At 37.8% G+C, this 12,172-nt stretch overlaps 1 protein-coding gene across 4 annotated transcripts in view; it reads right to left on the reverse strand.

Moving 5' to 3' along the window:
• Positions 1 to 12,172, reverse strand: part of LOC126851955 (zinc finger protein 62 homolog) — a 70,971-nt gene that overhangs the window by 22,278 nt on the left and 36,521 nt on the right. For all 4 annotated transcript variants that reach the window (XM_050596326.1, XM_050596324.1, XM_050596325.1 and 1 more), the window contains 5 exons: positions 6,440 to 7,266; positions 5,800 to 6,078; positions 4,738 to 5,052; positions 3,868 to 4,472; positions 3,288 to 3,767 (listed from right to left, as the gene is read on the reverse strand). In XM_050596326.1, the coding sequence (XP_050452283.1) occupies positions 3,288 to 3,767; positions 3,868 to 4,472; positions 4,738 to 5,052; positions 5,800 to 6,078; positions 6,440 to 7,252 (2,492 nt within the window). In that variant the 5' untranslated portion in view covers positions 7,253 to 7,266. The remainder of the gene's footprint in view (positions 1 to 3,287; positions 3,768 to 3,867; positions 4,473 to 4,737; positions 5,053 to 5,799; positions 6,079 to 6,439; positions 7,267 to 12,172) is intronic.

Here is a 12,172-nt window from a genome sequence, read left to right on the forward strand (position 1 = left end):
CCTCCCCTCCTCCCGCCCGCCCGCCACGCTCGCCGTCCGGAGCGCGGCTCCGTCGTGCTCCTTTTCGCGCCCCGCACGGTCGCCGGCCATCGTCACGTTCATCCCGACATCTTTTATTCCCGCGCTGCGTCGACCTTGCTTACGCGACTATATACGCGAGCACGCGTCTTGTTTTACAGGTAACGAACCTCGCCGAGGAGAAAGGGAATACCGCGTTATCGCCAAAGCAGAAATACCGAACGATCGATCGTAGGACACTCGACGTTTCATTGTGAGTTAATTTAATTATATTCGTAACTGTCAAATCAAGGCATAAAGATCCATGTTAATAGGGCAATTAAAATGCCTACACTGAGAAAAAGAATTGTTAACTAAACTTCGTTCAATTAATTACTATTTTTTTTTTAATTAAAATACGCGCTACGCGCGCGCCATTAAAATAATTATATATAATGATCGCTTGATTTATTGCTATTCAAATTCGTTTTTTCGTAATTAATTTCTCTCTTTTTTTTTTTTACTTTTTTCTGCTCAAGCCTTCACTCTCGATTCATTGCAACTTTTTTTTATCTCCAACAGGACTGACCTAGGTAATATGATTTGCATACTTTCGTCTTTATGCGTATGTTCTGCACAAAAAAAAAATCTTTTGCGCATAATAAAAAGATCTTGCTGCATATATTCGAATATCGAAATTTCTCAAAAACATCTTTAGAGAAAGAGAGAAGGATACTCCAATTATTATACGAAATTAAAATAAAAAGAAAATAAAAAAGAGATATTAAAGAGTTATTAAAATTATCGAATATGTGCATGAAAACAAGAATTAAAGTCGATAGTAAAAGATCAAGGTGCAAAACCTCTTAGTTCCTGTACAAGATTTTTCTCTCGCCGTCATTGCGTTTCCCCCATGATTTTCCCATAACTTCCCGCAGCACGTTACTCTTTCACGAACACGCCTCATCTTGGGAGTTAACGAACGAGCTTGCCAACTGGCCCTTGTAAAAGATGACGCATATACTCCCCCTTTGCTGCCCTTCCCTTTTCTATTACAAGGCGAAGTGGAAACGACAAGTGGAGGTGGTGAGAGTTCTAATCAAGGTAGCTTGCTGGAACTTCTAACTCCTTTCGCTCGGAACAGGATGTCGAGTTCCAGGTACGTCGATCTCGCGTTCCAAGCTACAGTAAGCTAAGTCCTAAGGAAGATTATAGGATGTCTGCATAGAGATGGTCGAGTTTGCACGAAAGTGATACCGAAAGTCTTGTCGAGATGAGGATGGAGAGTGATTTTCCAGGATAAGCTGAAGGGGATCGTAAAATTAGCCGATTAAATAATATCAAGAAACTTTATAAAACTAACTGTTGATTTTCTTGAAATGCTGTATCATGTACAATCGCGAATAGATTATTTATTATAAAAGATTATTTATATATATTTGCTCGTAATAATTTTTTTCGTGTAGTAATATAAGATTTATTTATTATATAGTAGTAATTAGAACGGCACCGATAAAAATTTTCTTAATAAATATGAAACGAGCGGAAAGTTTTGACAGAAGATGAATTAACATCGGAGAAGAGAAAAAAATATCAACACGTAAGGCATGTAAAGAATGACCGAATAATCAAACGTAATCCCTCGTAATGGTCGGAATCGTGGCGAGCGAAACTTTCATGACTCGAGTTGCATGTTGAGATTTTTGCCCAATCGTTCGGCTTCGAAGTCGTTCGGATGGGAGAATAGGACGGTGGCTGAGTATTGTAACAGAAGGTAATGTGTATGGTATGGTGAGAACTGCGGAGGAGGCAGCGCAGGCGAAGGGAAGACAGGAGGAGAGAAGACCAAGGTGTTAACATTTGCTTTATAGCAACCGCTCTACGAGCAATGCTTTAATACTCATGTCGACGCGCGTCGTGCGACTTGTACACGAACACCATCGCAACAGCCATAGAGGCGCTCCTATGCATACGTTAGTATTAAAGGAACATGTGGTATATATCTGTCATAATGCGAGCTTGTTAAATACCGAAATACGCTGGCAACTGTGCATGCACATGCATTTTTCGTAATGTGGCAGAAAATATATGTCATTAACGACACCACGATTTTTTTTATATATTATGAATTAACGATATATATTTCGATTTGTATCGTAGACTCATAATAGATTGATATTACATATGATAAAATGTTTTGTCAAACATATTAAATGACTATTAAATAGAAAATTCCTATAATCTTGTGTGTGATAGGAATTGCAGAAATTCTCCATTCCAGATAAACAATTGATGCCAATAAATTTTGTTGTCGAATATGATATTAATTATATTCATCAAAGACAAGCAATAAACAATTTAAAAATCAGCAAAATTATTTTCTTTAAAATAATTTTCGTATTGAAATTATACATTAGTAACATGAGCTAATATATTTTTTTAAATACTTTTTTTTAATATTTTTGGAAAAAATATATTAAGAAAAAAAATATATATATATATAACATAATAAAGTATAAAAAAATTGTCAATTTATGTTAATTTAATTATTATTTTAATTATTCATGTATTGGCATCATATGTTTACTTTCGCGAGCTATATAATCGAGGCTTGTATTAAATAGTGAAATAACCGATGGATATATAGCCCGTTATTGGGCACGTGCGTCTCTTCCTTCTCCATTTCTCTTTTTCTCTCTTTCCAGTTCGCGACATCTTACATTCGCCTCGCTTCTTTTCTCTCGCGCGTTTTCGATCCGCTCTACCTAATCTCCTCCATTGGGCCACGCTCCTTTATTTTATAGTTTAGTTTATTTTATGCAGCGAGGACACTTTTATTACGACCGCGCGAACATTTCGCGGTTCCAGCTCGCGGCGAATGCTTTTATTGCCGAGGGCGTTTTTGCATCTTCTCCCTTCCCTCCCATCTTCCAGAATACGATATCCTTTATTTATTACAAAGCGGTCACGCTGCAGAAAGAATAGCGTGACGCGTGTCGAATAAAAACAAATCGGAGAGAAAAGCAAAGCAATATTTCAAGCGATAAATCTATTCCGATAATTCAAAAATCAACCTAAGCGATCGAAGATCCCATCCCATGAAAATATTATTTTGCATAAATTATAATTTTTGCAAAACGTTTATGTTGTTTTCAAATATGTTTATGATTAACGCAATGCAATTATGTTAAGTTAAGAAAGAGATAACGAGTACGTTACGTATGGAACGAGAAACATAATAATTTTAATAATCAGAATTAGATTAGATTAGATTAGAATTCGCTACTTACTTTGTATAAAAACCTTCGTTGCACTCAGAACAGATGAAGCTTCGTTGACGGCCAGTTTTGTCCAGGGATCCGGATGACGAGGAAGCGCATATTCTTTGATGCGCGACGAGATCCGCTCTTCTCGAGAATGAGATTGAACACTTGACGCAGGGAAAGGGCTTCTCTCCAGTATGCTGTCTGATGTGATTCCGTAGCGTTACTTTCGCAAAGGGCTTCTTACAAATCGGGCACCGATATTTCGGTAATAACTTGCTCGAGCTAGACATTCCTTTGTCAGATGAAACTTCACCAGCATGAAGGGCTTCATGAAAGATGAATTCACTTTGAGAATCCGTTGAGAAGATGCAATCATTGCATTTCCATTCTTTTTTCACATCTATTCTTTGAGTATTTGATTTATTATCCTTGCTACAATTATTTTCTCGCGTATGTCTGGTAACATCCTGCGACAGGGCAAACTGCATGCCGCATCGAGGACATCTGTTAAAAAAAAAAAAAAAAAATTATAGGATATATAAGTACGTAGACATTATATCTTATGGCGTAATTATGAATATTTTTAAAAATTCGGAATCATTACCTGTGACAAAGTTCCGGATGATTCTGGAGAAGGTGGCTTTTGTGCTCTGCAAGACTTGACTGCTTTTCGCCGCACAGAGGACACTCTCGCGTCACACTTTCCAATAGTCCTTCCTGAATCTTGCGTGTTTTTACAGCCTCTTTGTGACTAGAGCTTCTCCGATGCACTACTGCTTCTTGGACGGTGATGAAATTCATCGAGCAGAACGAGCAGAAATACGGCGCCGGTCGCGCGGCCTCTGCGCCTTCGCCTTTTTCTTTATCCTTGGCAACGTGACTGATTAACTGATGACGTTGAAGCGCAACCAAAGACCGGACAATTTGAGGACACAAATCACATTTGATACGTTGCTGATATTCATCCGATGCGGTATAACTTGCGTCGTGATCGGTCTCTTTAGCGTGCAATCGTAGCTGGAAATTGTATCGAAATTGCCGATTGCAACTGTCGCAGAATAACGCTCGTTGACGACTAATTACTATCGGCACCGAGCCGTTCATCATCGATATCACGTCACGATGACTCACGCTCAAAAGATGAGATTCCATCGTCCCGTTGTCTTCGCACCAAAAATCGCATGGAGTGCATCTGCACTTACCGCCACTCTGAAAAGAAAGAAGAAAAAAAATTGATTATGAAAAGCATTTTATTATCCAAATGCACGGGCCAATCGAGATCAAATTCATTTTTTTATTTGTTCTTTATTTTTAATGCTTATACTAAGTAATAATTCATCGAAATGAAAAAAAAACTACATGCATGAATTTATAGATATTTCTCCCCTCCCTTTCCCCCACAAAAAAAAAAAATAAATAAATGCACAAATTTTGAAAATTTTTTACGCTTGTTAATTAGCGATTGGCCACTTACTTTCTCTAAGGTCTTGATATGAAGATTAGAACGCCAATGAAGTAAGAATGTTTCCTCGGTGTTGCAGTAAAAACGACAAGGAGCGCATTGAAAAGGACACTGTCGTACCACATTCGCCATGTTATCCAACAGGAAGCGACGTGCGTTTGGACTGCAAGGATTCGCTCCCGCCACACGGCAATGGTAATGGGAAAGCAAATGTTTACCCATCTGAAGCCTCTTGACGCGCGCGTGGCACATCTCACACGTGAGGACGTCCTTGCCTCTTCGATGCAGACCTTCTTTAACTTTGTTTTGCTCGGGTACTTCTTTCGTCTTTTAATAATACAATATAATTTAATCAGATCGTATTGTTGGTATTAAGAGTTTCAAAAGATTCTATCCGCTAATGTTCTCTCTATTTGTATCAGAAAATATTGGTATATGTACATATGTATTATTATAATTAACGTTTAAACTATTTCTCTATTCTTGTATATATTTTAATATTTTTTAAATAATGTTATCTCTCATAAAAAAGGATATTTTCTTTTGCTTCCGTTACATATAAAAGTTAGGTATATGTATAAAGAAAAACTTTTCACAAAAAGAAAGAATGCTTTAATTGTATCAAAGAATAGTTTTCATTGACTGTAAGAAAAATTTTCTTTTAAAAGATGTAGGAAAAATATTAGAATAATATGTAAACTAAAATTATAAAATATAAATATAAATATAATTCTATATATAATCTCTCTTATGTCTAAATTAATATAATTAATTAATTGATTGAAGTCTTTATTTAATCTAATGTAATGGAATAAATGATGTTATATTTTATAAATAATTAATAATTTTAATTAATTATTAATAATTAAATAAATGTGTGAAAATATTTTATGGTATAAAAAATATTTATCTCTTGTGTATTACATTTATACATTTGCTATTGCAATAGATAAAAGTATATATATATATATAACAACAAAGAAATTAACAAAAAATATACTCTAAAATAGGCCAAAATAAAGATTAATAAAACATATATATATATATATATTTTTTTATAAAAAATTTTTATACCTTTGTAAACGAAGCCTGTCTACGAGCGGATATTCTTTTGCTCGCGCGCAACTTTATTCTGTGCGATAAATGGAGACCGCCGTCGATCTCTTTAATGCTCCTTTTGGCATGCAAAGCAGAGAGCATATGTCTGTTGTAGACCAATCGTGAGGCAAGCTTCCTGCCGCAAGGAATGCACCAATATCCCGATTCGATATCCGTTCGTGCACCCGGTACCCATTTCCCTCGCGTGTGTCCTGGCGGCGGCTGTCCGGATGTGCTCTCGTATTCCTCGATCTTCTGTAACGATCAATGTCTCTTTGTTCAACAAATCATTATTGCTCGCACAAAGATGACTTGGGCTCTCATATCAAAAATCAGATATGTACAATAATTTTGTATGGGGATGGAATAAGGGGAAGAGATGAATAAGATTGATAAAACGAATTTTTTTTTATTAAAAAATATCGCGCATTAATTTAATTTTATTTGTGTTAGTTTTATTCTTTTTCGTCTAGTATATTTTACTGATTTTGGTAAGAAAAAATTATTATTCATATCCAATCATCGTATACTTTTTGAAGAGCAATGATCCTTTTAGATCCCAAATTATTTATGACATAAAATTAATTGTGTTCCTAAAATAATCTCTTTTTCTTACCTGCGTTGTCTCCGTGGGTTTCCACTTGCCACCAGTATACGTCGGCGGTGGATGTTCCTGATGATCATCGTCGGGATCCACATCCTCCTCATGCATATGTGGCATGTCCTGCGGCAAATCGCCGAGCCCAGGCTTCCACTTGCCGCCAGTATGATCTCGCGGTGGGCGCTCCTGATTTTCGCCGTCGTCAGAATCTGAATAGGAGTCATCTTCCCCCAAATCGTCGTCCAGCATGTCGTCCTCGGATTCCTCGTCGTCCTGTTGGTACTCGAAATCATATCTCGCCAGCTCCTTGCCGTCACTATTTCCCAAAGTGAGATCGGCGAGAATGGTGTCGTCCAACCAGTTCTGTTGATCTGTCACTATTCGTTGAGGGTTTTCTTGCCTCTTTCGATCGCTCTGTTTGAGGGATTGGATGCATAGGTGATCAGTTGGATCGTCCAGATCACTGACAGCAGGTGACATACTGTGAAGCTTATCCTTCGCGCCGACATCTACCTGATTTTTTTGGTCCTTCTTTCGTCTGTCCTCTTTTTTGAATTTTCTATTATTATCTAATAAAGTCGGTGCTCGTCGAGCATTTGATTTTGAGCTGCTCTGTAATTCCAAGGAACTGAAGAAGGCATCCGCGTTTAAAATTTCGGGATAAGATACCGTCGTCGGTGTCGAAGGTGATTCGTGAACGGTCTCATTTTTATCGTCAGGAGGTCGACAACCCGATTGACGATGCCGTACATAGTTGTCAAGACCGTGTACTGTCAAATTACACTTAATGCAAAAATGGGTGTCATCGTCGTCCTCGTAACCCTCCATTGATTAAAACTGTTCTGAAATAATAAAGCAACAATTGTTATTAACGGCGCTTCATTATATTAACTTGAGAAAGAAAGAGAAAATGCGGCAATTATTATTATTTTTTTTTTTTAATATTTATTATTGTAAGCTTCGATAAGAGTGTGTCTCATGACGTGGCAGCGAGAATTAAATTTATAGTTTCGTAATATATGACATAAAAAAATAAATAATGCGATAGCATTTTAATTATTATAAATTACAACATTATTTTAAATTCAATTTATTTAATAAATTTAGTTTGCTAACAAAGCAAACTAAATATTCTTATAATAAATAAATTCTCATACAATTACATGGACATTTAATTATAAATAAATAAGTTAAAATATTTTTAAAAACAGTAAAAATGATACAACTGCATAAAACGGAGAAATACAAAAAATAATAAATTGGTAATAAAATAATAATTAATACAAATTACAAAATAAAATAATGAATAATATAAATTTAAATTTTAAAGTCAGATGTCTTATAAATTAAAACAATAAATAATATAACTTAAAATAAAAGAGTCAGATAAATTAGAAGGAAATTAATAATATGTCAAATGATGCGAACAGAATTAAATCATACAAATTTTAAATACACAATTTCCTTGCCTTTTCTATTGTTTCAATTTATTTATTTTTCAATTGTCAAAAATATGTAAAATTTTAAATCTATGATATTCATAATAATATATTTATAAAAACACAAATGCTTATGCTTTACATTTATTAATTTAATTTATATATTTCGTAATATTTTGAAACTTTCTAAAATATGTATATAATAACAACAAAATTAAATTTAAACAACGCGTGCATTCAAATTTAAAAATACAAAATTCAAAAAGAAAAAAAAAATATACAATTAAATTGTGTATATTTGTTTTGATAAGATTTAAAAAAAAAAAAAAACACTTTTTTTCAATCTAATTAAAAAACGCCTTTTAATTGTTATTGCGTTTTATTCGTTGATTCGATATCAGGAATTCATTTGTTCGCGCTTTTGAGCGTATGCAACATTACGGAATGAATTCGGGAATCGTTTGGCTGTCATACCCCGATCACGCGTCATACTACGACCGCGTCATGGACAGCTCGCTGAGGACAATCGCGTTAGCGAACCGCAGTGGGCAAATTGAAGGTCCGATATTCGCGCAGCAGAAGGGAAACAAGTTGACGCTTCGTGCGGGCCGCGGGGGGCAGGAAGATCGGTCGATGCCGCTTGGCCGTTATTCGGACGACGACACTTCGCCTCCCAATCCTGGCCGCCCCTCCGCAGCCCCTCGCCCTTCCCCCTTCCCCCCTCCTCCCTCCGTCGCCGCGATCTACCGCGTTCCCCTTTCAACCGGCAGCTCGTGCGCGTTCTCTGCATCACCCCCGCCCTTGTGTTGCGCCCTTTCTGCTTCCCCCTTTTCCGAAGTCTACGAACCCGGCGACGACCTCTCTTCGTCTCTCGTCTTATTAAGCGGAGAAAACTAGCGAATGAAATTTCCATCCGAAACACGCTCATCGGTGTCGTCTCCCCCTCCCCTATCTCTATCCACCCCGCCGATCGGCTAATATCCCGGTTCCCCCGCTTTTCGTTTGTCGTTTATAGTTTACCTTTGACGTGACTGAAATTCGATTTGCGTATAGTTGAGAAGTTGGAAAAATGTTTTTGCTACGACACGATCAACTTAGCACCCCGGGTTAAAACCGTGCTCGATCGGATGCCGCGGTATCATGCGTGCTACCATACGAAGAGAGACCGAACGAGCCCTTTGTGGATTATTCCCTCGTTGCCGGTATATACCTCGGAAGAGAAAACTTGGGATAAAATTTCATGGTGAATTTTTTGTAATTTGTCCTTCCGATATCGCAAATACAATGGAATGCTTTTGAAGTAAGGCAACACACATTGTAATTTCATCATATGCACATCATACGCGGCGCACAATTGTCATAACATTTAAATATGTATAATGAATTCTTTCCCACAGATTTTTCAAGCTACATTCAAAATAATAATTATTGTTGCATGAGATTCCGCATTAAGAGAAAATGCATTTGCGAACCTATATTTGTGCGACATTTTTTTATAGAGCACGCTGAAGTTCGATAAAAAATATTAAAATACTCTGCCCGAGATACATACATCGAGATATATCTTGCATGACATTAATAAAATGAATTGATTTTTTCAATACTTGAATTAATTTAAAAATTACTTTTTTGAATAATTAATTAAAACACTCGTCGAAATGAAAGCAGAGTTTAATAATTTGTCGAATAGCCTGCTTTTAACAGAGATGGCGATAAATATCCTATACATACATTTGCATTGATTACAAAACGAATGGATCGAGCAATTCTGACGTCGACTGCAAATAAAACATGAGGCTCGATAAGATCAAAATAAACAGATTTTAATAAAAGACGTGGAAAACCAAACGATTCTATATAAACCCGTCGTATCATGTATGTAACACGTGTACGACATTAATAAGGAGAACGATCGGGCGCGAGTATTGTGGAGGGTAGATAAACCAGATGGACAGATTTGTGTGCCGAGATTTACGAGTATTTGTCAAAAAGAATAAAATACGGATAGCCGTTAATTGGACGACGCTCGTCGAACATCGTTGAGACATCGATACGTCAATATAATATCCATGGTTGACGCATCACATGGCACTTTCAGCTAACTCCTCGTTGATCGAGGATCTCGTTGGTAACTAATCCCTAATTACGGATCACAGTGTGTAGAAAAAGGACGCGCACCTGCTGCCAATAAGGTTCGCGTAAACGTGAGATTGCTCTTCGAAATAACCTTACGATTTGATCGCGAAGAGGGAAAGAGAAAGAGAGAGGGGAAAACATGAGAAATATAATACTTGTTCAATTATCGCTACGAACAAATTTTCTACAGCATGGATTATATTGCAAAATTAATTGCGTATAATATATATTATATAATCCAATATTTTAATAATGTTATATTAATTTATCTGAGTACATAACTTTCATTTCTTAAATAATATTTTTGACACATGTCTATATGAAAAGGATAAAATCGTGCATTATTTTTTGTTATATAAAAAAATGTGGATAAATATATCGTGTTTGTGTATAAACTTGATATAAAATTAAAATGTAATAAATAATTATGTAAGGCGGAAGAATTAATTATTTGATAAAATACCGCGTATACGCACATAATTTATATATTACACCGAGAAAGCTAAAACGCAATTTCCACGAGGAACACAACATCCACCATGCCTTCGATCATCATCACTAATCTGACTGGAATGATCGAGGGTCCTGCACCCTCCCTCGCTTTTAATGCCCGCTATAATTAACAATAATCAGCGCGATCCCTCGGACAAGAATGCGCCGGTCTCATACGATCCCGCGTCACCGAAATCGAAGCCTGTAGAGCAAGTAGAAGACGAAGAAAAAGGCGACGAGGAGAAGGATCCTTACGGGACTCGTCGAACGAAATTAGACGATCTCGATCCGAAGCCGTAAGCGGTCACGACTCCATTCCCGCAGACTCTTTTAACCTCCTCTTCATCGTTCTTCTCTTGCCCGACCAGCGATGAGATCTACCGTGTGATCGTATGAAATCGACCAAATTTTCTTACCGAAATTTTGCTCGACTTGTTCGTATTTCTAATTGTAACAATAGTGACGTTTGTTTTTTTTTTGTTTTTAATTTTACAATTTTTAATAAGTTATTTATCGAAGAGATATCTTCTCCTTGAGAATGAAGTTTGATTATACATATGATGTATAAAATAATACACATAAAAACAGATTAAAAATTATTTCCATTATCGTGACAAATGTTTTGTATGATTCCATATGGAAAGAAAAAAAATTTATTATCTATATATGAAAATATTTCTGTACTGATCTCTATAAAACTTGAATGTAAATTTAATATTATCATAGATAAATGACAAATATATAGTTAGTTGGATTTTTTTAAATTTATATCTAGAGTTATTTCAAAGAATAAGCGGTTCCCGATAAAGGTCCGCGTCATCGGGTAGACGGACAATGCCGGAAAGTTAGTTACGTTCCTAGATACCATTCAATGTTTCGTACGTTTCGCTAAGAAGTGGCGAGCGCACCCTTTCGACTTCGGTCATTCGGGGCATACCAACTAGGTAACTACCCTTCGTAGGGTCAACGAAGGACCCGGAAACCGTAGCAAGGTGAGCTCGCCGCATGCGAGCGTCCAGCAAGTGGAGGACGGGGATGGGGGACGGTTCGCCCGAGAAGGGAGATGGACCGGAGGTGGACAAAGAGGGAGGTGGGAAGAGATGCAAGGTCCGGGGAATATTGAGCCGCTCCGTTAATGTTTATAACGACGTTAGACGTTGGTGTCCTCGGCAGCGTGTGTGTGTGTGTGTGTGTGTGTATATGTGTGTACGTAGGTGCTACGGGATAGGATAGAGAGGTGGCTTCGGTCACCCTCCGCGCCACGTCCTAGCCGCCGTCTCTTTTTCTCCCGACACCCCAACGCTTTCTCTCTCCTTTTCCATTCTTGTAACGGTGGCGGAGGCAGTGGAAGTGCCGGCAGCAGGACAGAAACTGACATAAGCGCGCGAGTGTGTATGTAGAGCACGTACTCGGGGGCTCTCCAGTTCGACGGAGTGGGTGGAGGTGGGTGGTCGTGAGGACCCCTGTGTAAGGGGAGAAGGGGGGGGAAGGGAGGGAGGGTGGCACAGAGGAGACAGGGGGAGGCGGATGGCGGGTGAGTGGGTGGTTGAAGGTGGCGATGGGGGGGGGGAGGAGGAGTGGGCTGCATTCTAGCAATGGGATGAGGGAGCCTCTGTCTAATCGATGCCGCGGCGGTGCGCGCTCGCCCCGCTGGCTATTACGCACCTTAATGTCCTTTTCC

The sequence above is a fragment of the Cataglyphis hispanica genome, chromosome 9 (genome assembly GCF_021464435.1).
Source record: "Cataglyphis hispanica isolate Lineage 1 chromosome 9, ULB_Chis1_1.0, whole genome shotgun sequence".
In the NCBI taxonomy this organism is placed as follows: Eukaryota; Metazoa; Arthropoda; class Insecta; order Hymenoptera; family Formicidae; genus Cataglyphis; species Cataglyphis hispanica.